The sequence below is a fragment of the Panthera leo genome, chromosome F3 (assembly GCF_018350215.1).
Source record: "Panthera leo isolate Ple1 chromosome F3, P.leo_Ple1_pat1.1, whole genome shotgun sequence".
Classification (NCBI taxonomy): domain Eukaryota; kingdom Metazoa; phylum Chordata; class Mammalia; order Carnivora; family Felidae; genus Panthera; species Panthera leo.
In genome coordinates, this window is record NC_056696.1 from 32,191,332 (window position 1) to 32,218,501 (window position 27,170).

The 27,170-nt window shown below is 38.8% G+C and overlaps 2 protein-coding genes across 6 annotated transcripts in view; one reads left to right on the plus strand and one right to left on the minus strand.

Moving 5' to 3' along the window:
• The window catches only part of RCOR3 (REST corepressor 3), a 52,019-nt gene extending 27,256 nt beyond the window's left edge, over positions 1 to 24,763 (minus strand). The window contains exons 1-7 of one of the 4 annotated variants that reach the window (XM_042924568.1): positions 24,376 to 24,761; positions 23,917 to 23,973; positions 14,950 to 15,027; positions 12,272 to 12,324; positions 10,238 to 10,399; positions 8,688 to 8,812; positions 7,854 to 7,932 (exon numbers count right to left, since the gene is read on the minus strand). In XM_042924568.1, coding sequence (XP_042780502.1) covers positions 7,854 to 7,932; positions 8,688 to 8,812; positions 10,238 to 10,399; positions 12,272 to 12,324; positions 14,950 to 15,027; positions 23,917 to 23,973; positions 24,376 to 24,547 — 726 coding nt within the window. In that variant the 5' untranslated portion in view covers positions 24,548 to 24,761. Of the gene's footprint in view, positions 1 to 7,853; positions 7,933 to 8,687; positions 8,813 to 10,237; positions 10,400 to 12,271; positions 12,325 to 14,397; positions 14,581 to 14,949; positions 15,028 to 23,916; positions 23,974 to 24,372 lie in introns of those variants that run through there. The other 3 variants (XM_042924567.1, XM_042924570.1, XM_042924571.1) reach the window with 3 other exon arrangements.
• Positions 24,764 to 25,114: 351 nt separating this feature from the next.
• The window catches only part of KCNH1 (potassium voltage-gated channel subfamily H member 1), a 462,687-nt gene continuing 460,631 nt past the window's right edge, over positions 25,115 to 27,170 (plus strand). Inside the window, exons 1-3 of one of the 2 annotated variants that reach the window (XM_042926295.1) lie at positions 25,115 to 25,497; positions 25,593 to 25,728; positions 26,062 to 26,252. The gene's annotated coding sequence lies outside the window, so the exon portion shown is untranslated. The remainder of the gene's footprint in view (positions 25,498 to 25,592; positions 25,729 to 26,061; positions 26,253 to 27,170) is intronic. The other variant, XM_042926297.1, reaches the window with a different exon arrangement.

The window sequence follows — 27,170 nt, forward strand, 5'->3', positions numbered from 1 at the left end:
GTGGCTCAGTTGGTTAAGTGTCCGACTTCGACTCAGGTCATGATCACCCGGTTGACAAGTTCGAGCTCCGCGTCAAGCTCTGTGCTGACAGCTCAAAGCCTGGAGCCTGCTTTGGATCTATGTCTCCCTCTCTCTGTCTGACCCTCCCTGCTCACACTCTGTCTCTCTCTCAAAAATAAACATTAAAAAAAAAAAAAAGTGAAACACCGTTAAAGACAAAGTAGACGTGTGCCTGTGTGGCTCAGTCAGTTAAGCATCCGACTTCAGCTCAGGTCATGATCTCACAGTGTGAGTTTGAGCCCCACATCAGGCTCCGTACTGGTGGTGTGGAGCCTGCTTGGGATTTCTCTCTCTGCCTTCTCCCATACCACACACGTGCCCGTGTTCTCTCTCTCTCTCTCAAAATAAACTTAAAAAAAAAAAAAAAAAAAAAAAAAAAAAAAAAAAAAAAGACAAAGAAGAGACCATAAAGACAGAGAAAAAGACAAATTACCTCCAAAGGAATGATAATTAGCCTGACAGCAGACTTCTCTGCAGGAACAATAGAAATGAGAAGCAGTAGAATATTATATTCAAATAATTAACTGTCAACCTAGGAGTCTAATCCCAGCAAAACCAGGGTTTCAAGAACAAGAGAGATATAGACATTGTAGACATACCAAAACTAACTGTGTTTATAAGTAACAGATTCTCACAAATTTAACTTGTAGAAGATACATACACTTCAGGACAAGGGGAAATGATTTTTGAAGAAATGTCTAAAATTCAAGAAAGAATAATGAGTAAATTTTAAACACGTGTATAAATGTAAATAAAGAACAACTATATGAGATTTTAAAAAACAAGATGTAACTTAAATTAGACAAAAATAGCATATAAATGAGGAGGGTAGTGAATGAAGTCAAAGCATTCTAAGGGCCTTGTATTAATCAAAAAGTCATTAATTTAGATTTTAAGTTAAATATGCAGGAGAGTGTCTGGGTGGCTCAGTCAGTTAAGCGTCTGACTCTTGGTCTCAGCCCAGGTCTTGATCTCAGGGTCTTGAGTTCAAGCCCTGCATTGGGCTTCACACTGAGTGTGTAGCCTATTTCAAAAAACAAAAACCAAAAAAGCCTCCACCTAGTTAAACATGCAGGAAAATTTTCCAGGGTACACAATAAGAATAGAAATATAGAAACATCCCAAACTAGCAGAGACTAAAAAAAATGGAACAGAAATTGCAGTCTTAATGCCAAAAAAACAAACAAACAAAAAAAAAACAAGCCATGAAGGAAGAGAAACAAAACTAGAAAAAACAAGACAAAAGGTAAGAACAAAAATACACATAGATCAGTGATTCACAGAGGACACTGTTGAAATGCTGAAAGAAAATAATAGAGATATACCAGGTAAATACTTAATAAATGAAAGATACCAGGCAAAATAATCTTTAAAGCAGAACACATTACAAGAGATGAAAGGGTCATTACATATTGATAAAAGGCTCAATTCAACAGCAAGATAAAATAATTCTAGACTTCTATGCACCTAATAATAGCTTCAAAACATAAAATATCACAAAAACATCACTTCTCAATTAATTGATCAGTAAGCAGATAACAAAAACCATGCTAGCAAGGAAGCAAGCAGTAAGAGAACATAGACTTCAAGCACAGAACGGACAAGCTACAATTAATAGACACAGACAGAATCCTGTAACCAAAAGGGTATATATTCTTCTCAAGCACATAAGGAAAAACATTTCTGAAAATCCCATATTCTAAACCTGGAGGTTTCAAAACATGTCATCAAAATTCTCAACATTCCAGTCACTGAGAAGTGGGGATCTATATCCTCTCCCCTCGATTCTGGATCAACTTCAGTAACTCACTTATAACCCACAGAAGTGATGCTGAATAACTTCCAAGGCTAGGCCAGAAATGGCTGGGTAGCTTCCACTTAGTGCTTTTGGGATGAATGCTTTGGAGAAAACAAGCCCATGGTAAAAAGCCAGATCACTCAGATCACTCACGGGCCATCAGGCTAGAGAGGAATGCCAGCTGACAGCTAGCATATCAACTACCAGTCATGTGAGCAAGTCGAAAACCTTCAATTATACTCTAGTCGATGCTGAAACATAAAAACCATGCCCTCTACAATTAGGAATAAGGTAAAAACATTTGTTATCATAATGTTCTTTTCAACATAATAATGGTGAACCTAGCCAGTTCAATAAGGGAAGAAATTAAAAGGTAGGTAAGAATTGAAAAGAAATAAAACTGCTATCATTTTCAGATAACATAAATACCTTTGTAGGAAATGTAAACTTATCTACAAATAAATTACACAAAAGTTTCATCTCTCCCTATTTGTATATCTCCACTTCTATATGTAGATTCAAAGGAATATCTAATATGGCTTTTCTAGGAATTGTTAAGCCTCAAGAGCAAAAGTCAAAGAACTTACTCTTTTTGTTTTATTTAGTTTTGAGAGAGATTGAGATCCTGCACAAAAGCAGGGGAGAGGCAAAAAGAGAGAGAGGAACACAGAGGATCTGAATACCAAGCAGTGGGACTTAATCTATCAGCTAACAAGACTTATTATAAAGATATAGTAATTAAGACATTGTGGGACGGGGTATATTTAAGTGACAAGAGGAGCAGACTAGACAGCCATGTATATACAAAACCTCATATATGATAAAGCTGACACTGCAGACCAATTAAAAGAGATAAACTCACTTCTATATTAGAAAACAAAAATAACAATGGATTTCTACCTCACAACATGAACAAAACTAAATTACTAACAGATCAAGGACTTAAGTGTAAAAAGCAAAACTTTAAAATTTGAAGAATATAAACGAACATTGAAATTTGAATATTTACACGCTTCTGACAAAATAGGTGTTCACCAAAACATGTAAAGAGAGTTAAAAGATAAACCACAAACTGCTAAAAGATATTGCAACATGCTTAACTAAAGGATTAGTATCCAAAATACATAAAGAATTCAATATGAAAGAAAACTTTCATATTCTGTCTTAAAAGACAAAAACCCAACAGAAAAGAAGATAAAAAACAAACACAAATAGCATTTTTTCTAAAAAAGACACAATAGACAGAAAAATATTCAGTGTCATTAGTAATCTGATGAAATTGAGAAGACAACACCATTTCATATTACCATATCTGTAACATTTTATAAGTGATTATGTCACATATTGGCAAGTGGCTAATAAGTACCCTATGGCCCAAAAGAAATACAACTGAACTTGAACAATGTAGGGGATGGGTGCACTGACCTTCCTTGTAGTCGAAAATCTGTATGTAACCTTTAACTCCCCCAAAACTTAACTACTACTAATAGCCTACTGTTGACCAGAGCCTTATTGACAATACAATTAACACATGTTTTGTATGTTGTATATGTTATACACTGCATTCTTAAAATAAACTTGGCTAGAAAAAAGAAAATGTTATGAAGAAAATAAACCTTACAGTACTGGATTTATTGAAAACATCTGCATGTAAGTGGACCCACAGAGTTCAAAACCCATGTTGTTCAAGGGTTGACTGTACATCAAATGTGGAAAATGGTTTGCCATTACCCAGTAAAGTTGAACATGGTTATACCCTAGAATAATTCCATTCCAAATACTGCTAGGGTATTACTTACTCCGTCAAGTCACTGGTGGCATTTTGGTGGGAAAAATCTGTGCTGTGCATTGCAGGAGAGCTGGTGGGCATGCCTTTCCCACCACATACCGGCAGTGCTCTACAATCATCGTAATAGCGAAAACCCTCCATAATTTCTACATGCCCCTTATGGTTGCAATATTAAAACCTGCTAAACCTGAGAAGCTCTGTTCCAAAAGAACGCTTTAAAAAAAATTTTTTTTAAGTGTTTATTTTTTGAGAGAGACAGAGCATGTGGGGGGGAGGGGCAGAGAGAGAGGGAGACACAGAATCTGAAACAGGTTCCAGGCTCTGAGCTATCAGCAGAGCTAGGCAGGTTTGGGAAGAAAGAGAATTCCAGAAAAAGAGAGAACCAACATAACCACAGGACAAAAGCCAGGGAACTAAAAAACTTATCTAAAAACACTGCTAGTAATTTGAAATATGTGGGGTGGGGTAGGGAATGCCTCACTGGAGAGCTTTGTGTTTTATCCTAATCCTACAAAGCCATGAAAAGGTTGCCAGCAGTAAATTTGGTTTTCAAAAGATTGCTTCAGTAATAGGGTTAAAGAACAGACTGGAAGGGGTGGTGGGAAGAGTCTGGAAGCAAGGAGAGAAGACAGAACATTCCAGTAATTCAAAGAGATGAAAACCTGAAAATAAGGCAATGGCATACAACATAAAGAAAAGGACAAAATTTATACTTGAAAGAAAAAAATTAAAAACAATGACAAAACAAACAGAATTGAGAAAGTATAGAATAGTATAGTTTAAAATAGTAACTGAAAAAGAAAAAAAGTCACCAAAATTGAGACACAACAGTTTAAAACGTAGACAAGAATCGCGGAATCGTGTTACAAAAATCAAAGAACAGATTTTCAGGAAGAAGGGAGGGGTGAGTTACTTGAAATGATAAAGAAAGCACAAGTAGAATACAATGAACAATCAATCACTGGATATGGCAGTTAGGTCACTGATGACCTCTGTCCATAGTTTCAGTGAAGTGAAAAGACAGAAGCCTGACTGAAGCAATGTCAAGAGTGAAGTAGTATTAAGGAGGAGAGTTTCTTCTAGACTAGTAGAGAGATACTTATGCTTTTCTATTATTTTTTACTTTAGTGAGAGCGAGCGAGCGAGTGCACACAAGCAGGGGAGAAGAGCAGGAGAGAGAGAGAGAGAGAGAGAGAGAGAGAGAGAGAGAGAGAATCCAAAGCAGGCTCCACACTCAGTACAGAGTCTGATGTGGGGTGTGGTTGTGGTGGGGCTCGATCTCATGACCTCAAAATTGTGACCTGAGCTGAAATCAAGAGTCAGATTCTTAACCAACCAACAGAGTCACCCAGGCACCCCAAGATAGTTATGCTTTTAAACAGAAGACCTGGATATACTTTTGAACTGCAATGAAAAAGCTGAGGGGCATCTGGGTGGCTCAGTTGGTTGAGCATCAGAGTTCATTCAGCTCAGGTCATGATCTCACAGCTCGTGAGTTCGAGCCCCACATTGGGCTCTGTGTTGACAGCTCAGAGCCTGGAGCCTGCTTCAGATTCTGTGTCTCCCTCTCTCTCTGCCTCTTCTCCACTCACGCTCTCTCTCAAAAATAAACATTAAAAAAATTTAAAAAAAAAAGAGAAAAGGCTGAAAATATGGCATAGAGAGGGATAACTAATGGGAAAAGTTCTAGATGTGACATGAAAGGATAGACGGGATCAAACAAGCAATGGAATTATATAGCACAAGGGAAGGGACCTTTGTTACTGTGTGAGACAGGCATTTAGGCAGACTTCATTCAGTAAATGTTCCTGATATCATTTCATACTGACAGATCTGTAACATTTTTTTAAAGTCTGATCACCTCAAATACTGACAAAGAAGTGGACAATGAGTACTGTGTAACGTGCTAGGAGATACAAGATACACAATGTAACTCAGTCCCTGACTTCAAAAACTTTGCTGGAATGTAAGGGAGCTCCTGCTTGATATTTTCTCTGTGGAGTAGGTGAAGTTCTCTGCTAAGATTTTGGGCGGGGGAGAAGCGGTAGATGATGTATACAGAAAACCAGCAACTTTTATTCAGGATTTATTATGTCCTGGGTACTCTAAGTGATTCTATACATATTACCTCTCTGATTCCCAGAACAATTCTTATTTTCATTTTACCAATGGAAAACCTGGAGGCTGAGAGGTTAAAAACAGGCATTAAGGACTACACAGAGACCTGAAGCTATTTTTTCTAAGTAGCAACAATTTACATGATTGTGCCATGTTCTCCTGCTGTGCCTCTCAGACCAAGAACAGCAACTGATGAAGCAGTGTGGGTTTACAGGGTTAGGGAAGGTATGCAAAACAGGGACATGGGGACTTAAAGATACTAGGAAGAGAGCAATTTAAGTAGTTGATCCTTGGGTCTATAGCTCAGGGAAACAAGGCAGACTTGGAAAAAAATTAAGGAATCAAGTAATTTGAAAACATTTAGCAGTAGTAAGAAAATTAGTTACATATCAAATTGAGGCAAGAGTAGGATCCTTAAGTTGTCACTGATGAGAATTTAAGATGATGGCCAAGGGGGGCGCCTGGGTGGCTCAGTCGGTTAAGCGGCTGACTTCGGCTCAGGTCACGATCTCGCGGTCCGTGAGTTCGAGCCCCGCGTCGGGCTCTGTGCTGACGGCTCAGAGCCTGGAGCCCGTTTCAGATTCTGTGTCTCCCTCTCTCTCTGACCCTCCCCCGTTCATGCTCTGTCTCTCTCTGTCTCAAAAATAAATAAACGTTAAAAAAAAAAAAAAAATTAAGATGATGGCCAAGGGCCAGGATAGGCCACGGCAGTGAGTTCCTTAAGAGGAATAGGGGTCATTAAACAGGATGAGGTCACATTCTGTCTCCCAATTTCAGTTTCACCATTCCACAACTGTCTATAACACAATCTTTTACCCTTCAATATTGGGTCTATTTTGTACCATTACATAATTCCTTGCTTTTATAAATGAGTGTGTATAACAATTTAGCCTTTGCTTAGTAACTTTAAGTCATCATTATTATCATTTTGAGGAATATGGGTGCTTTTCTAGCTGGGGATTCTTCCATCTCTTCCTTTGAGGCCGCTTTTAAGTTTCACTGCTATCAGTATACCACTACTACAGACAGTCCCCAATTTATGATGGTTCCAGTTACAATTTTTCAACTTTACGATGGTGTGAAAGCCACAGGCATTCAACAAAAACTGGACTTCGGATGCTCCTTTTCCCGAGCTAGTAATACGCAGTATGATGCTCTCTCGTGATGCCGGGCAGTGGCAGTGAGCTGCAGCTCCCAGCCACCCACGCAATCACGAGGGTAAACAACTGATTCACTGACAGCCATTCTATTTTGTCCTTTTGGTACAGTATTCAATTACATGAAATATTCAACACTATATTATAAAATAGGCTCTGTACTAGATAATTTTGCCCAACTGTAGGCTAATGTATGTTCTGAGCATGTTTAAGTTAGGCTAGGCTAAGGGATACTGTTCGCTAGATCAGGTGTATTAAATTTCATTTTTGACTTCAATATTTTCAACTTACGATGAGTTTATTGGGATGTAACCCCATTATAGACTGAGAAAGATCTGTAATTTCTAATTTGCTATAACATGGAACAAAAAAAGTATTTTCAAGAAAAACTGTGTAACAAAACCAGAAAGCATAATTTTACGCTATACTATACTCATATTATATCATCTGAGGGTGGTTTTCTTTTCTCTGGATTAAAGACTAGGGATTGTGGCAGGGCTTTTACACTTCTAAGTGGATGAGATAACCCAGCAATTTTTTTTTTTTTTAATTTACTTATTGTAAGAGAGTGTGCACAGAGGAGGGGCAGAGAGCAGGAGAGAGAGAATCCCAAGCAGGCTCCTTGCTGCCAGCACAGAGCCTGACGCAGGGCTCGATTTCACCACCACAAGATCATGACCTGAGCCAAAACCAAGAGTGGCATGCTTAACTGACCGAGCCACAAGGTGTCCCCCCCTGCCAACAATTATTTAAACTATTGGCTAACTAGGAGTTCTAGATATTACTTTTTTTTTTTCAAAAACCTCTAACACTGAAACTTACTACTTCCTATGCCATTATATAAAAATGTTTTCCTTAACATGAAATACGATTCATTCTTTTTTGCATGGATTTGTAGAACAACTATAAGCACTCTAATGATCATCATTACCTCTTTCTTGGCTTCTTTTTTTGGATCATAATCACTATCATTTCCATCCATTGGGTGTGTTTCTTCCACATCATCATCGCTGAGAAGAAACAAAGATCAGTAAACTTAATTCCATTTTTATTCTATTCCAGGGCTCTTATCAAATTGCAATACACCTAGCCAATAATCTCACTAAATATTCCCCAACAAAACATGAGCTGTCTTTGGGAAGATGAGCTTCTATAATTTAAATTTCTGTAGTATTTGGAAACATTGATCCTTTTGGGCACATATAATCATTTTAGCAAACATTTCTACCTAAAAAGCAGAGACCCAATAGGAAAAATATTTAGAAAGAGTATCATTGGGAAAGAGAACACATATATTAATTTGATATAATACTCATGATTTCAGTTCTCCAGTTGGAGGATAAAGACAAACACCAGGAAGCAAAATGATTTTATATCACCAGAAAGTGGTGAAATAATGTGGATTTCAATTACTCAGGTTACTGTACTCAGGCAAGCCATGTTCTAGAGAATACACTTCTTAATGTATTCTAAAATATGTATTGAATACAGCAATACTAAAAGAAAGCCATCATGAGTACAGTTAAACACAGCTCCAATATAACTCAGCTGCAAGTTTGCTGGCTATGACTAACAGTGAAAGAGTTGCAGAAAGTTCTTGTTCTTAAGACTTCTGATCACTCAACTCTTCCTGTCAGAGCAGAAACATGAATGTAAGGTTAAAAAGTATTTACAATGTGTTGTGATAATTTTTCTGCCTTGGGAAATGTAAGCAATCCAATCCAATGTCCCTAGCAATATAACTATATAAAAGCATCCAACCTACCTGTCACCCTGATTATGTCTATTGGCTAGTTTACGAGCCTGGCGATCCATCAAGCTTGTCCTAGATCGGGTTTTTTTCCAGGAATAGTAATATTTTACAAGGCTAGCAATTGTCTTATCTGGAAGCTTGAAAAAAAAATCATGTCAATATCAGCAAGTTTAATTCATAAACTGATTAACAGAATGAATAATATTTCTGATATTATTCTTTGATACTTAAAGTGATAGATGAAAAATATTTTCATGGGTACCTTTATGAATTATAGAACTAAAAAGTGCTGTTACAGTCACAGGAAACCGTCACACCTGTGTCACTGACATTTCTGAATGACTATTCCTATTTGTTCTGAGGGGGGAGGGGAGAGAAGAATGTCACAAACTAACATGGTAACAATGCACCTAGATGTCCCCCAGTCTGATGTTAGCATTTCATACATATTTCCCTTAAAGAGTTACTTTTTCCCTCCTCTATAAATTGGAATTTTTAAATTGATACATAATTAATATACCAGGAAATTCACCCATTTAAAGTTTACAATTCAGTGGTTTCTAGTATATTTGCTAAGTTATGCAACCATCACTCTTCAATTCCAGACATTTCCATAACTTCAAAAAGAAACCCCATACCCATTAGCAGTTACTCCTTGGTCTTCTCTTATCCCAGTCTCTGGCAACTAGTAATCTACTTCCCGTCTCTATGGATTTTCCTATTTTGGACCTTTCATATAAATGGAATCATACAATATGTGACCTTTTATATCTGGCTTCTGTCACTTATCATTAATGTTTTCAAGAAAAGCTATTCAATTCTTAACAATGAATTCTTTTAATCATTTTGTTTTAAATCCAGGTTTTAAGATGATAAATAATACAAACAGACTTTAGCTGCCAAATAAAGTCTTTGGGTATTAAAATGACTAACGATCATGCACTGATTTGTCATCCTAGCAAACAAGGATACGCACTCCCAATCAAAAAGGCTCTCTTCAGTTAATGGAACACACTTATATATATTTGTAAACATTATATAATTTTTCATCCATTCATCCATTAATGCAGCAACTTCTCAGGTTTATATTATTTTGACACCATACTAAAAATTTAAAAAATAGAAATAAAGCGTTTTTCTCCTTAAAAAAAAGCAACAGCACCTGTGCAATATTGAAATACAGAACTTTAAAAATTGATTTTCATATCCAAAGGAATATAAATTAGAAAATAAAGTCCTAATGTTAAAAAATGAAACATTTAAAAATAAAATTGAAATTATGATTTTTTCCCTAGAACAAGCACATTTAATAACTCTATTACACATATATTTAAGCCAAAACAAAACATGACTTATAATGAAATAGCACATTAACTGTCATGCTTTAGAATGGCTGTAGAAAATAGGACCATAAGCAAGTATATAGGTATTTTAAATGTCAGATATTTTTAAAAATGGAAATTAGACTGAAAACTTTTTTGTATTTAATAATCAGAAAGTGTTTAATCATAGCATAAGATATCTTTCAGGTATGAAACACAGTAAAACCAAAATTACCATACCATTTGCTGAATCCTGTGAAAGCTTTTCCCATGAAAACTAAAGGCTTGTTCAAACAGGACTTTATCTTCCACTGTCCACTCATCCGGAAAGGGAGTGAAATTAGGGAGATCAGCAAGGGACTTCTCAATGTTATGTTTATGCCAGAACAACATGCCAAGTGCCTTTGAAGAGAAATCATTCCCCTTTGGTTTTAATGGACTTATGTTCCATCACACTTAAGAGAGTTAAACACAAATTAGGTTAAAATCTTAAGCCTAATACTTCAACTGAAAATACACTCACAGTTTGGGGCTTTTAATCAAGGATGCCCAGGTAGCAGACCTCATTTATTTATTTCTTTTAAAACAGGGCCTCAGAACAGTGAATGTTCTTACATACCACATTTGCTGCATAATCTAGGAAAAACAGTGAGCTGAGGAGAGTGACTATAATTACTAAAGCAGGTTTGTAGGCTCATATCAAGACTCTGACCCACATTTACTCATTTGTCAATGTGTAGAGAAAAACATGCTATAAGGAAAAATATCTAGTAAATACGGGAATGAAACTATCAATCATAACACAAAACTAGAAGTGCTCAGTCAAAACATAGTCATGTTTTAAGTATTAACCTTTTAAAAGTATATCACCGGCTCAATAGTTCCAAGGAGTACCTCAATTGCAACCTTATTATTTACCATATATATTTCTTAAAGTTCTTCATTATCATAATATACACAAAAAATTTTTATGAGGCATATTAATAACTCCAATGACTTGTTTACCAAATCATAAGAAAGCATGAAATGGGTAATTTCTAACTATTGCACAACTTTCCCTTCTATGATTAAAGTAAGTCACAGACCTTTACCTTTACTATAAGGTACTAACACATTTCATTTTTTAAGAAGAGATATAGCAACTTTTTAAATAATGAGTTTTAAAATTAATTTTTGTACTTTGGTAATACTCCTTTAAAATGAATAAGAAAATTAACATATGTGCTGTCACATTTTCAAGGATTAATGCCTCAAACATTAAACAAAAAGTCAAGAATTAAAAACAAAATATATAATCAAAGGCTTCAAAATTCATAAAAAAGGTAACTACATTTAGATAAACATCTCGATTTCACAGAAATGATTTCTTAGTATTTAACCATGTTAGACTATAAAGTTAGTTCTCAAATAATACAGGTTATCAATAATTTATTTGTTTTACTATTAATTCTGATAAAGGTCATTCCAACAATTAGCTGAAGAGATTTAAAAATCTCTTATTTCATTTTTAATTTTTCATATTCTTCATTCCCTCATTATTAGAGATAATGAACCATCTGCTATATAGATCTTTTATTTTTTTAAATTTTCTTTAAAGTTTATTTCTTTATTTTGGGAGACAGACAGACAGAGAGAGCAGGAAAGGGCAGAGAGAGAGGGAGAGATAATCCCAAGCAGGCCTCGAAATGTCAGTGTGGACCATGAGATCGTGAGATCTCGTGAGATCGTTAGACCATGACCTGAGCCAAAACCAAGAGTCAGACGCTCAATCGACTGAGGTACCCAGGAGCCCTGTCCTTTTAAAGCTATCTGATTTTTAAAAATGTTCTTTATGAATTATTTTATTCAAAATTTAAAAGTCTTAAACATTTCTTTCAATAAAAAGTTTACCTTGTAGGTCTTTTAGATTAAAAGATCACAGAAAATTACCTGTACTCAATAAATAAATAAATAAATAAATAAATAAATAAATAAACAATTCCATTTTTTGGTAAACATTTGTCAGAGTCATCCTAAAGGCTTTCAGATACTTTTAGAACTCACAGTAGAGTAACAGACAGAAACAATGAAAGAAAAATGTTCAAGTCCTTGAGACAAATAGTGTTTATAAAAGCAAAATCCTTTATTCTGAAAGGTCAGACTTTGCTAGGACTTTTGTGGTATCTACAAAATTGGTTCAACTACACTTTCTTAGGACAGAAACAACCAGGAGATATTCTTTGGATTCAGCAAGTATTGAGGCAAGCTTTAATATCAGAACATTTCTCTACACACCTGTTCCACGTTGTAGCCATGTTTCTCTTTTGCAATTGCAATATATTCATCCACTGCAATGAAACAATATTATATAATTAATTATTCTTTACTTCATTTTCTCAGGTCTACATTTTTTAACAAAGTAAAAAAAAATAGCTGAATTCATTTTCCATGAAGTCATTACAAAAAAAAAAAAAGACTTTTACTTCTAGGAACAGGATTAGAAGCTTACTTGGTTTAAAATTTTACCTACTATGATTTATAGCTATGATTATACAGCACGTATGTACTAAATGCAATGACATTACACAAGTATTTTTGTGTACAAAAAAGACCAATTGGTATGTAGTCTATAGAGCCTAATACATGTAAAATATTGGATAATTTCTTCATTTTCTGTTGCAATCTTTATTTGAAGAGACTTAGCTGTTTCAGATCCCACCTTGTAGTAAGAGTTGGCCCAAGTCTTTACCTTCCCCTTTCTGATCACTGTACAAAGGACAGTTTATGTATGGTTTTGCCAGCTATACATAATAACAACACATTTAAGTGTGCTTCAGTATCCCTAAATTTTCTTCAGCTCTTCCTGCAGGCCATATAGAAGGTGTCTAAATATTCCATTTTCATTCAACTTCCATATGTAATCAAGCCAACAGAATTACTTAGATAAGCACAGCTTCAATGATTATATACTAGGTATTTCAAGGCCTCATTGCTGAGACATCTGCCATTTCACATTCAGCAGGACTCGGTTTTATGTGAAATCCATATAGTCACTCCTGTTTGATCCTTTTTTGAGTATATTATATATTTTTTAATATATAAAATTCTCCTTTAGTGTATTTGGAGAAGCAGAGGTTAAGAATTCTGATCCCAGAACAGCTAGTTTACCAGGGCTTGATTCTCAGCCTTGCTGCTAGCTTTTTGACTTTAGGCAATTAACTTGACCTTTTCGTACCTTAATTTCCTCACTTTAAAACACTATCTTCTTCCTAGGATTAAATGAGCTAATATACATCAAATGCTTAGAATAACAACTGACATAATTTTAGGTACTTTATATGAGTTTGCTATTATTAGTAGTCAATATAATATAGCTTAATATATAAATAAGATATTATAACAATAATGTTGTTAGAATAACAACTATTTTTTATGGATGCTACTATATAGTTCCCTAGTGCAGGGATCCAAATATTGGTGCAGAAAACCCAAATATTATATTTCATTTAGAACTTCACATAGCATTAAAACACAAGACAGGTCTAAATACATGCTGATTAACTTTAACAAAAATGTCTTACAGTTCTATAAACAGAAGGCTAACCAATACCAGTTAACTTGTGGTTTTCAACCTGGGCTATGCATAGAATCAGTGAGGAAGCTTTTAAAAAGTAAGTCCAGACTCCACCCCTAAAGATTCTGATTTAATTGGTTTGAGATAGAGACTAGACATCAGTACTGTTTTTTAAAAGTTCCCCCAAACGACTCCAATGCAAAACGACTCCAGGGCTGAAAACCACTGCACTAGATGTTCAGTCTAGGACATTCTACATGGATACCACACAATCAGGATATGGTGGCTTTCTGAATTTTGTTTTCCACTTTGCTAAGAAATGCACCATTGTATAAAACACTGCTAAGACAGCAAAAGCCATTGATACCCTGATGCTCAGTTTATGAATGAAAACCTTTGCTTGTAATGAGAACTGAACCAGAGAAATCTGATAATCTCCTTCAGGTTTCTCAGTATACAGTCCCAGGCCAAATGTACAATTTTGTGTTTTCTGTTAAGAATGCCTCAAGGGCATGTAACTCCTAGATTACCAGCTAGACCTTTTTGTTGGTATTCCAAAGCTCTCAAATAGGAATTATCAGGTATGCAACATAATACTCGATCTTCCATTTTTAGTTCTCTTATTGCATCAATAAGTATGCTTAGCCTTATGCACATGATATATAAGACATCATTAATTTTCATGGGACTAAATAAACCATCATGGGACATCTTTAAGATTTAGCAAATATTTTTAAAAGACAAGCTTATTTTATAGCTGCAAGAATAACTGTGTGGTGGTTTTTGTTTGGGTTTTAACAAATTCAATGATAACTGAATGGAGGGGTGGGTATCTTAGTTTTGTTACCTGCACGTTTCCTATATCTGATGTGCCGCAAAGGATCAGGTCCGCTACATCACATTGAAGTCTAAAGCCACACCATGATTCAAGAAGTGCATGGTCAATGATCCAGAAGGTCTCCGTCCAGAAATGGAGAGCTCAAAGATGACCTGATTGATGGCTGCTGAAGTCAGTTCTTTCCCCTTTCCTCTTTAAAATGGTAATGATAGTGGGGTCTTTGAAGTTTGAAGGCATTTCTTTACAGCTCCATATACTGAGGAAAAGCCTGTGCAGATGTCTACATAGTAACTCCCTCCCCTGCTTGAGGATTTAAGCAGCAATGCCATCAGATCCTAGGTATTTTCAGTCTTCCTGGGACTGACACAAATTGGAACGATCAACCCACTATCTTTCAAAAGGAAAAACATTCTAATAGAACAACCTCCATCAAAACACAAAACAAAACAAAAGCAAACCGTTTTCTTACGAGAATCTAAGCAACCCAAAACAAATACAGGTTGGATTTTGAATTGGTTGATAGATCCCTATGGACATAACATTCAATTTCCGAAAACTTACATTTGGTATCTGGGATACTGTGATACGGAGACCATACAAGCATTCCTCCATTGTCTTTATCTGTGTATTTTGTAGCACCTGGGGAAAAAATTGATTACTTTAAAGATGATGGATTTTATTTACATTCAAAATAAATATAAACAAAGCAAGCTTTATCTCTATTTTAGTATAGTACCTGCAAAAGGACAAAGAAAGTACAGGGAAACAGAAGGAAAACAGGCTCACATTAAATATACTAAATATTTCATTTATGGAATTGAAGAAAATTTCACAAACACTACAATTTACCCCCAATAAAGTTTACACTCTTTAAATTAAAAAAAAAAAAAAAAAACTTTCTTGAGTACATTATATAGCCCTAATTCTTGGCAGGTAATAAACCTGGTTTGATCTTCTGTACATTACTTAGGGATCATTAAAAACTCTTTTTTTTTTAAGTTTATTTATTTTTGAGAGAGAGAGAGCATGAGCTGGGAAGGGGCAGAGGGAGAGGGAGAGTATCCCAAGCAGGCTCCACAATGTCAGCAGACAGCCCAACAGGGGGCTGGATCCCGCAAACCACAAGATTATGACCTGAGCTGAAATCAAGAATTGGGCACTCAACTGACTGAGCCACCCAGGTGCCCCAATTCTGACTTTAAAAACTAGAGAATACATCAGGTGGTAACTTATTTCTGTTTTGCCCCATATCTAAATGGGCCAAGATTACCATAATTTAAAAATACTTATGCCTGCTTTTTAAGGTTTTTATTTAGTCTTATTCCTTGTGAATCTGCCAGCTATTCTTTTTCAGCATTAACTTCATTTATTACAGTTTATATTTATAAAAGTATGTACTCTGTGTAAGAGGAAAACAAAGTAAAAAACTGTAAAAGTTAATAATGCTGTTGAAATGTAACCTGAGAGTCTACCTCTAACGTAGATGCACGCCATTACTGTTTCTTATTTCTAATCTGTTATAATCTAAAAAGTCAGAAAAATCAAGCTCTACTGGAACTGCATGTAAATTAAGCACAGAATGGATGTAAGGCTGACACAGCTATCCCAATGCCAAGTACATGCCCGTGGGTTCTGTCTTTTAATTACTTGGTGGTCTTTTTCTGGCTTCTAATTCCTAGGTGCATTCAAGTTAATTAAAACCATCAAGAAATGAAGCATTGTTGCCACCTACTCACTTGAAGACTTGTGTATGAATATGTCATAACTGACTTTTATGAGGTGTTGATAGCTACCACCACTAATGGCAAGAATTCCAAAATTGTTCACATAAAACATTAACAGAATTCTCAGGTTCAACTGTAATCATTCATAAAGTTATAAGATATTTGGAATAAACAACATTCACTTCCAGGGGTAAAGAACTACTACTACAATCTCAAACTAGAGAAGTTATCTATCCAACAATAATTTAATATAGTTCAGTAGTTTTCAATTTTTGGAGAATCATTACACATCACTACTGTATATTCAATCAACAAATTATAGTTAGAGAATGATATATGTGATATATATGAAGCTAAAATTGTTGAAAAAATATATGTGTTTTACTGTAAGGAAAAATTAAGGATGGAGAAATCTGAAATGAGGGAACACTACCAAAGTAGTAGAAAAACCATAATTACAAGTGAATCGAAAAGCAAAACCTACTGCATTTTGTCATAAAGGTCTTCAAAAAAAGGTTTTTTAAAAAATCTTTATTCATTTTTGAGAGAGAGAGACACACACACACAGAGTGCAAGCAGGGGAAGAGCACAGAGACAGGGAGACACAGAATCCAAAGCAGGCTCCAGGCTCCGAGCTGTCAGCACAGAGCCTGACGCGGGGCTCAATCCCACGAACTGTGAGATCATGACATGAGCCAAAGTTGGATGCTTACCCAACTGAGCCACCCAGGCATCCCTGTCAGGAGTATCTTTAATAAAAGAGGACAAAAATAAAAGCTGAAAATTTACAAAAATGCAAGTTAGAAGTACATTATGAAAAATTCATATTCAATGAAAACAAATTCCAGGTTTTTTAAAAAAAAGACTTCAAAAGTAAGATCTAAATTAAATTTCTAACCACATAAAATACAAACACAAAAGCAAAACAGGCAGCCACTTGATGGAAATAAAACAGACATGCTATCTAAGTGTTAGAAACCTTTTATCTACTGCTATTTCTAGTGAGTATTCTAAATTTCAAATCTTTAACATGGCACTGATCCTTTTTCACAATGGATTATGACAATAAGATAATTTAAATCCTACTTAATAGAATAAGGAATGCAACAAAGGTTTCCATAAGTCTCAAGTCTTAAGAGCACATCATGCTTAATATTTAAACATATTTCCTTGCATTTGATTCTTGCATTAAAGAAAATCTTAATTAAAATATCTTCCTGAAATGTCTCTCCTTACACAGATATAAACTTTTTTTTTGTATTTTTCCCTATGAAGAATAACAGTTAAGTTTCCAAAAAAATTCTTAGCACTGTAATTAAGGGCCTGATCTGACAAAAACTGACATCCAAACTGTGAGGACTAACAGCTCTTCTAATATGGGGGTAGGGGGGTGGTGCTAATAAGGGAGAGTAATCATGTCTGGTAGTAGAGAATGCCTAATTAGGCATTTCACAATGTTCTTTTCCTAACCCTTGAACTAGACTTCACCATTTTCAATCATGTATGTGTCAACTAGGCTTAAGAGATGATTGATGTTCATAGGAAATGAGATATTTTAGCATAATGGTTAAGAGTGTAACCATTATACAGCCAGACTCCAAGTTTGAATCCAACCTCTGCCACTTCCTAGCTTTATCATCTTGGGGAAATTTATCTATGCTGTCTGTGCCTCAGCTTAAACTCTTCTTTAAAAACATGGATAATGAGGGTTGCCTGGGTGACTCAGTGAGTTAAGTGTCCGACATTGGCTCAGATCATTATCCCGTGGTATGAGTTCAAGCCCTACCTACATCAGGCTCTGTGCTGACAGTGCAGAGCCTGGAGCCTGCTTCATATTCTGTGTCTCCTTCTCTCTCTGCCTCTCCCTCCCCCTGCACTCTCTCTCTCAAAAATAAATAAAACATTAAAAAAAAAAAAGCCACGATGATGAGAGTACCTACTTCGTAGTATTATTTAAACATTAATGAATTATGGGGCACTTGAGTGGCTAAGTCAGTTAACCGTCTGACTTTGGCTCAGGTCATGATGTCACGGCTTGTGGGTTCAAGCCCCCATGTTGGGCTCTGTGCTGACAGCCCAGAACCTGGAGCTTACTTTGGATTCTGTACCTCTCCTTCTCTTTCCCTGCCCCTCCACTGCTAGTGTTCTCTCTCTCTCTCTCTCAAAAATAAACTTAAAAAAAATTTACGAATTAATGTATGCAAAGTACCCAGCATCTAGTAAGCTTTACCTAGGACATTTCTAAGCATAAGTATATGCTTATTGAAAACAGTTCTTTCTTGAGTTCCCTTCTATCTCTGAAACGGGTTCTAGTCACCGTATCAATCAGATAACAACATAAATGAACACAAACAGCTGATGCCTTCTCTCACCAACCCCTTGAAAATGAGATTGGATAGCTGAAGTGACTAGCAACTCAGACCTGACTCCTCTCCTACAAAAGAAGAGGAGAAAGTAACTTGTATTATTAAAAACAATGTACCCCGCAGGATGCTTTGCATCCCATAAAGTTTTATCCTTTCCATTATAAAAGGTGAACAAAAATATTAAAAGGACATAAACTCAATGGTTATTTTTCTTTTATGTGTACTAATATTTAACATTGTATCCCCAAACTGTCTGGTACTCAGAAATAATACTGAGAATCAAACTTGACTCACCACAAAATAATCCAGTCTTAGAAGTATCCTATCTTCTAAAGAGATGAAAAAACAAATAGAAACCTAGACAGCAAGCTACCATCATGTAAAAAAACTATATAGTAGCAGGACAGTTCTGAAAACAAAATTATTAAACAGTTTTTAAAAGCATGAAACACTTAAAAACTTAATCCTTTTGAAATGTTTTAGATATCCTTAACTGCAGTTGATAAAGTACATTTATGAGACCAACTGGGAAAAACCAACAACTAAAAACCAAAGGTATAATTCTGATAAGCCAGGATTTCGACATCTATAGGAAATTTCAAAATAGGTACAAAAATAAAAATCTTCTATTTCTTCTCAGATTTAAGACATTTAAAATAAGGATTTTGACTGAAATCCTGGGATACATAGTCTATATAAAGAACTTAAATCCTGGGGTGCCTGGGTGGCTCAGTTGATTGAGCATCCAACTCTTGATTTCAGCTCAGGTCATGACCCCAGGATTGTGGGATTGAGCCTCACATCAGGCTTCATGCTAAGCATGGAGCCTGCTTAAGATTCTCTCTCTCTCTCTTTAGGGGTGCCTGGGTGGCTCAGTTGGTTAAGTGTCCAACTTCAGCTCAGGTCATGATCTCATGGCTTGTGGGTTTGAGCCCTGCATCAGGCTCTGCACTGACAGCTCGGAGCCCGGAGCCTGCTTCAGATTCTGTGTCTCCCCCTCTCTCTGCCCCTCCCCCGCTCATGCCGTCTCCCTCAAAAATAAACATTAAAAAAAATTTTTTTTAAAGATTCTCTCTCTCCCTCTCTCTCCCCCTTTGCCACTCCTCCCCATTCTCTCTCTCTCTCTAAAATAAGAATTTAAATACTGAGAATATTAAGACATACCAAATATATATTTTTAAAAATTTTTTAACGTTTATTTATTTCTGAGACAGAGAGAGAGACAGAACATGAACAGGGGAGGGGCAGAGAGAGAGGGAGATACAGAATCTGAAACAGGCTCCAGGCTCTGAGCTGTCTGCACAGAGCCTGACGCCGGGCTCGAACTCACGGACCGCAAGATCATGACCTGAGCTGAAGTCGGATGCTTAACCGACTGAGCCACCCAGGTGCCCCCATACCAAATATTTTTTAACATTCTACAATTTATAGATTTAATTCACCACCTTCAAACTGGGATAAACAAAGACTTTCCAAGGAGTACATGAGCATAAATAGATTTTATGGGAATCAATTTTCCCTTTAACTTCCCTATGTTCCCTTTCCCACAAAATCTGCCTAAGAACTCACCTGCAGTCTAAGCTGTATGCTCATTCTACTCTGACCCTCTTCACAAATACCTTCTCTCACTTAAAAAAGCAGCTCTCACCCCCTCCCACATCTGACAAGAGTATACTGCCTAAAATCTTAAACCTCCATAGTGCCAAACAAAGGGTGTTTGCAAGGCTCTCCTTTACTCAAGGCATCATAGCTATTACAATTTCAATCAATTACACAATAATTGTAATCATTCAAATCAGAAGAGACTTAACACTTAGAACCTTAGGTTCACAAGAATACATATTACAGTGGTAGAGATCAATAAAGCACTTTCAAGCAAAAAAATATAAAATCCTGTGGGGAAAATGCACGGAAACGATGTAAAAGATAAGAAGGAAAAATGTAAACTTTCAGACTGTGAGCCTATTCATTCTTTTTTTTTTTTTTTTTAAAGTAGGCTCCTCACCAAGTGCAGAGCCTAATGTGGGGCTTGAACTCATGACACAGAGATCTAGATCTGGGCTGAGGTCAATTGGAAGATTAACTGACTGCGCCACACAGGTGCCCCATTTCATACTTTTTATAAATAGATATTATCATATTACTGCAGTAAATTTAATCTCATACACTTAAAATAAGGTATAACAACTTTATTTCAAAGTGTTAATATTTTCAATACACTGGAGATAATGTTTTTCAACTATTTAAACACAGCAACAAGTGATAGATGTCAAAAATATGTAAGAAAATATTTTTTTTGAAAATTCTTTTATGGATATACAAGCAAAACATCTGTAGACCGCTGCTTTATAGACATTAATTTTCACCTAATCTTATGATATAGTTAACATTATCTCCCATTGACACATGAGAAAACAAAGGTCTGGATACATCAGATGGGTCATCGAGGTCACTAGGCCCTATTAACTAAGAGGCATACAATACGATTTGAGGCTATAATCACCACAGGAAACTGCTCCTCCTTGATTGATGAATAGTCAGGAGGCACTAAATAAAAGTTGGGAAGACCTAGCGAAAAATCTAAAAAAAAAAAAAAAAAAAAAGGCACCTAAGAAAATAATCAAATCCAATTAGTAAATTTTTATGAAGGTCTTTTTAGCAATGATCTGTTAATTAACATAAACTATTCCTAATCTCCTATATTCAGTAATTCCAACTTAAATCACACTTCTTCTCATATTTTTTAAAATACCCATTTTAGTAAGTCATTCTGTTTTTGATTTCTACCATCACTATCATCTCCCCCAATAAAAATATCCTCCAGACACACCCGAATCCTCTTTTAATTTTCCTATATTCTGATCATAATAATCTTGGTAGCTAAGGAATTTTTCTTCCAAATAGCTTGCATGGTTACTGGTGAATAAACTCTATGAAGTGGTTAACAAGACTAAAGATGATGTTCTGAAGAAGAGAAAAGGAGACAGGAAATGACCATTTCTCAATTTCTATCATTAATTAATGAAGATCTCTTTTCCTTTTTCCAATGAAATGTTTTAATTTCTCAGTGAATTACATTGAATTGATATGAAGTAGAAACTTCACACAACAGTACAACACTCAGAATAAAATAGACAATGGTACTATGTTGAAAGGTGTAGAGGTTCAATACTTCCTCGTAAAAAGTATCTAACAACTGATAATCTTCATGTTTGACAAGATTTGCTTACGATGGCCATAGAAAAGTCCACCTAGGTTTAAATGATAACTGGTTTTAGTTGTGTCCTTGGGCTCAGTATTCTTCTGCAGATGATTAAGGAGAAAACGTCTAGATGAGGTTTTAAAATAGGACATATATCCTTATTCTAATAAAGAGTATCAATTGTAACCTAAGTAAATTGAAAATATGACTAAAAAGCAAAAAACAAAACAAAAGAAAAACCTTTACAGTGGTCTATGCCATGGCATGTATAAATGGGTTCCAGCGAGAAGCCTGGGTTTTACACACAAGACCACCTAATCTACCTGTGTACAGCTGTCTATGAAATATAAACCTACCTAATGGAGCAAAAAGATAAATGTTTATTAACTTATGAACAGTTCTGACTGTTGAGTTCTAATCTGTAAGTAAGTTTATCATTTCCCCAAAAAGCAGAGTACCAACGAAAGCCCCAAATCAGAAAGGTATAAGTGTATGCAGAATCATTCTTCCTAATTATGAAATTTAACCTTTACTGAATAACTCCCACATGCCCAGTCATGTATTCCTTATAAGAATTCCATGAAGTTTTTTTATTTCCATTTTACAGCTAGGAAACTAAGGAACAGGGAAGGCCACTGGCTTGCTCAGAGCACAAAAATTAAACAGCTGGGAACTGAAATCAATGTATCTTAAGCCAAAGCATGCTTTTTCCAAATGTCAATACCTGAGGCAGCATAGTAATGTGAAAGTGTCATCCACCTACTAGTTGCATCAATAAACAAAATTAATTTCACAAAACATTTAAAATTATTTAAGCCCACCAGCACACACATTTGATAGCTTCTGAATAAAATCTATTAACAGCTATGTCATTTAGAAGGCAACCCAGATCTAGTGAGAGCTCTTGTATCATTGTTTTTACCTACTGAAAAACAGACTGCTTTGACAATCCTTTTAACACTCATTATTTTATCCTCTCCCCTGGGACAGGAGGAGCTGCTATCTAAAACTCTTCAAATGGTTGGTAAATAGTTCGCATTGCCGTAATGGGCAGGGGAAGAACGATAATACCCATCTACACCCTATAATGAAGCAAACAAGCTATACCCCCTCCCCAAAATACAAGTAAGCCATATTAATTAATATCTAATACAGAACTCGAGAGTTCGACACAATGTTATTATAAGCGGGCAATGGGCAAAAAACTGATCAACTGTATGGGAGAAGGGAAGAAAAAAAAAAAGAAAAACAAAAAAGAAAAACAAAAAAATGAGAGAGCTCCTTCAAAGTCTGTCCAAAGCCTGCACTGAAGAGGGTCTGGGGTGGGGGGAAGGAAACCCGCTCCACTCCGGGAGGCTCCAGCAAGGGCGCCTCCATATGCGGAACTCTCGCCCAATCCCCGTCCAGACTGAAATCCCGTGACCGCCAGAGAGCCTGTTTGGAGAAAAGTAGACAGGGAGCCCGCAAGCTGGGTTGGCAGAGGACGCTGGAACCTGGCTGCTCGGGAGAAAATGTCTCCTTGGCAGCTGCAGCCACTGTCCTGTGGTCTGACTTCCCAGGGCTGGCTCGAGGGCGAGGTGTGCCTCTGGCTTCTCCCCACCCCCTTCCCCCATCCCTTTCTCTCCGCGGCTCCTACACTCCGCAGAGCTGTCTCGACCAAAGCTACACCACCTAGCCAAAAAGAAAAAAAAAGAAAGAAAAGAAAAGAAAATCCCGTGTGAGCGCGGGTCGGGCAGGGCTCGCCCTCGGCTTCGGCCGATGACAGCAGCCCCCGGCATCCGCCGCCCTTGCGGAGCGCGGCCCTCCGCTCCCCGGGGCCGGCGGTGTGGCAATTGACATTTGCATGGCTCTTCCACACGCAGCCCGCACACCCTCTCTTCCAGCCCTCGGCCCAGGAGCCGCTCCTTTCCCAGCCCCGGACCCCCGAATCCGCCGAGGGCCGCCTCCCTCTGCTCTCTCCGACCTCGCCCCAGGCTCATGGGGGCAGAAAGGCGATGCCACCAGCGGGCAAGTGGCCTCCAAAGGAACCATGTTAACCTTGCAATGCACACATCTGCCCACACGCCCTGTGTCACAGCCCTGCCAAGCCTGACAGCCTCCCCGCCAGATGCCTGCCCATCCCAGCCCCGCATCCCCTCCCAACCGCACACCCGGACCCCTACCTCGCCCGCCCTTCCACCCTAAGCCATTCCCAGAAAAGGGGAGAAAGGATTTTGCTTAAAACAAATATATCTACCTGGATCAAATTCAGGGATCCGAGCTTGGTATTCAGCTCCGACTCTCATCCCAACATCTGCAAAGCAATGCCAAAAAGAAAAAAAGAGAGAGAGAGAAAAAGAAAAAGAAAAGAAAGAAAAGAAGAAAAACGAAGAGACACTTAATAAAATATAAAAATTGCTGGAGGGAGGAAAGAAGAGGCGGGTGGATGGGAAGATATTAACTCCGGGCACTCCGGGAGATGGCAGCGGATGGGGGCGGGGAGCGGGGGGGGGGGTGGCGAGGGCGGAGGATTGGTCGAGGGCGGAGGGACGGGGGTCGTGGGGGGTGCTGCTGCACTGCACCGGGAGTTCGAGGCTACCGCAGCGCCCGGGCTCCGAGGGGAGGGAGGGCGGGAGCGCGGCGAGGGGAGGGGGCTGGGGGAGGGGAGGAGGGAGAGGGGCAGGCGGGCTGGCGGGGAGGAGTTCGAGGCTACCACCGTGCTCGTCGTCGCTGCTGCAGCCGCTCTCGGGCTCCGAGTAGTGCAGCCCGCCGTTGGTGGACGAGGCGCCGCCGCCGCCGCCTCCGCCGCCCGCCGGGCTCTTGGCGCTGCCGTTGGCCGATCGGTTCTTCCCCAGTAACTCGGGCCCTTTCTCCATCATGCCGGGCATGGTAGAAGAGGGGAGGGGGAAAGGTGAGGGGAAGGGGTAGGCGTCAGGGTGAAGGGGGAGATGGCTTACGAGTGAGGGCGGGAGGGAGAGGAGGAGGAGGAGGAGAAGGAGGAGACGGCGGCGGCGGCGGCGGAGGCGGAGGCGGAGGAGGAGGGTGTTAATACGGAGCCGCCATAACCGCCCCGGTCCGGCAGTAGCGCAGTCGCCTCACAACAACCCGCCCCGGCCCCGCCTCTCTCCCCTCCTCCCTCCGCCCGCCCCGCGCAGTCCCGGGCGCCCCTGTCGGCCGCGCCGCGCTCTACGCCGCCGCCGGTATCACTCCGCCCCGCAGGGAGGTTCCGGCCGCGGGGCGGGGAGGGGCGGAGGGGAAGAGGGGGAGGGGCGGGGAAGCCCGGCTCGTCGACAGCCCGGGCAACCCCAACCGTGCGCTAATAAAATCGCCGCAGAGGCGCGGCCGCCTCTCGGGCTTCCTTCCTAGGGGGCGCTCTGGCGCGCGGGCGCAGGCAAACGCGAGGGCGTGGGACTCTTTGCCCTCTTAGGGCGGAAGGAACGCGTCCAGTCTGAGAAAGGGCGGCCGCGACCCGAGGCGCCCGAGTCAAAGGAGCGGCCCCCCTCTCTCCGAGGGGGTTGGGGGTCCGGACGGCCGGGCGGGTGTCGGCGGGAGCCTGGGCCCCTTGAGAGACTGTGGCGGTGCGGCTGCTCGGTTTCGCGGCTTCTCCGCCGCCGTCGAGCTGGTGTCGCGCCCTTGCCCGCCCTGGAGTCGGACTGTGTAGCGGGGCGCCCTGCGAGTTCCAGGCCCAGTGGGCCTGAGTAGCAGACGCGGTCATGGTTATCTGGACGCTGCAGTTATTGTTTCTGAATCCCGGAACTGGGGCCTGACTCCCTAGAGAGACCGAGGGTGCCGAGATGAGTTTCCACTGCTGACCAGTGCAGCTGTATTTTGCTAAAAGGTGTTTTGGGGTGTTTTTTTTTTTTCTAACCTTTCCCCCGTTTTCTCTTCTCACCTTTTTATTTTTAGCCATTTTTCGTCTTGCTGTTTTTTCAGTTAGAAGTGGGTGCTGTCAGTGGTGAAATAAAATTAGGACCGAGGCCTTGTCCAGTTGGTGCTTACTCAGTCCGTGCTGACCCGTGGTCAGGGCTTGGAGCAGAGCTCTAAGGGAGGGCGGAGTCCTCCAGTAGAGGTGAGGCAAGAGCTGCATTCTGGCAGGGTTTCCAGCCTGGCAGGCGACGTGCTCTGTAATGCTTTTCTGAATTGGCTTAGCCAGAAGGAATAGGGAACTGCATATTTCGTTTACTAGATTTGAGGATGTCTGCTATGTGCCACGCTGTCTGGCATTGGGAGCGATTTATGATTTGCTTCTCTTATCATTTACTTACTGTTTTTGCTCAGCAGTAAGAATTGAGGACTTCCTGTGAACATCTAGCATGCAAACCTATGCAAAGCAGTATTTGGGATCCATAGGTAAGGTCTTCTCCAAACCCTTAAAGATTGTCTTGTATGAATTCTGTTATAGGTCAATGCGGAGTGGATCAAAGCAGAAATAAGCCTCTCTGGCCAGCCCAAGACTTCACTGAAAGCAGTAACATACCTAAAGCAGGAATGCCTCAATCAGGAATTTAGCCAAGAAACAAACAAACAAAAAAAAAGCCTGGGAAGTAAATAATTTGGCAAGATCCCTGTCTAAAGGGAAAGTCTCCTGAGCAGGTACAAAACCTATCTTGTTCTGATAGTGGAGGTAGTTTGCTCTATCAAAGTTTTATGTGATTCCATTAAGGCATACAACTAAACCTATTATTCTTTTACTTTTCTCAATAAGTGCAGGTCTGAATATTATTTTATTTTCCATGTGGTTTTTCTACAATGAAAGAACGGCTTGGCCAAATGAAATAAATAGCCATTTCCTATGACAATTACATTTTTCACTGTAAATTAATACATTGGTATTTTTATTTTTATACACAAGCTTCTAATGAACATGATTCAGCATGTATGGTCCAGTAATGCAAAGGCCGGACCCTGAACTAAGTGAATTCACAAAAGATAAATATTGCTCTGAGGCCTTTTGGCCAGCATGTTTTCTAACTCCCCAATTTTGCAACACCTTCCAACCCCTTTTGCACTGAAAGGAATTTCTGCATACAGTCAAGGATTAAAACATGGTGAAGAGGGGCACTTGGGTGGCTCAGTCGGTTGAGCGTCTGACTTTAGCTCAGGTCATGATCTCATAGTCCGTGAGTTCGAGCCCCACGTTGGCCTCTGTGCTGACAGCTCAGAGCCTGGAGCCTGTTTCAGATTCTGTGTCTCCCTCTCTCTGCCCCTTCCCTGCTCATGCTCTGTCTCTCTCTCTCTCTCTCAAAAATGAATAAACATTAAAAAAAATTTAAAAAGAAAGAACATGGTGAAGATTTGGGGACTTTTGTAACTTATTTCTAATTATTAGTAAAACCCTTAAGGAAGATTCTACACTTTATTTGAGTAAAGCAAAGAGGGCAGAACAAGGGCATTCCACTCTTAGGAAAAGAACCTCAGGGATGGGGGCTTTTCTTTCTATTCTGCCCCTGAAGAAAAGGAAAGCACCTGAAGCTGGCCTGGTTCTGAAGAATAATAAGCCTTAAAATGATT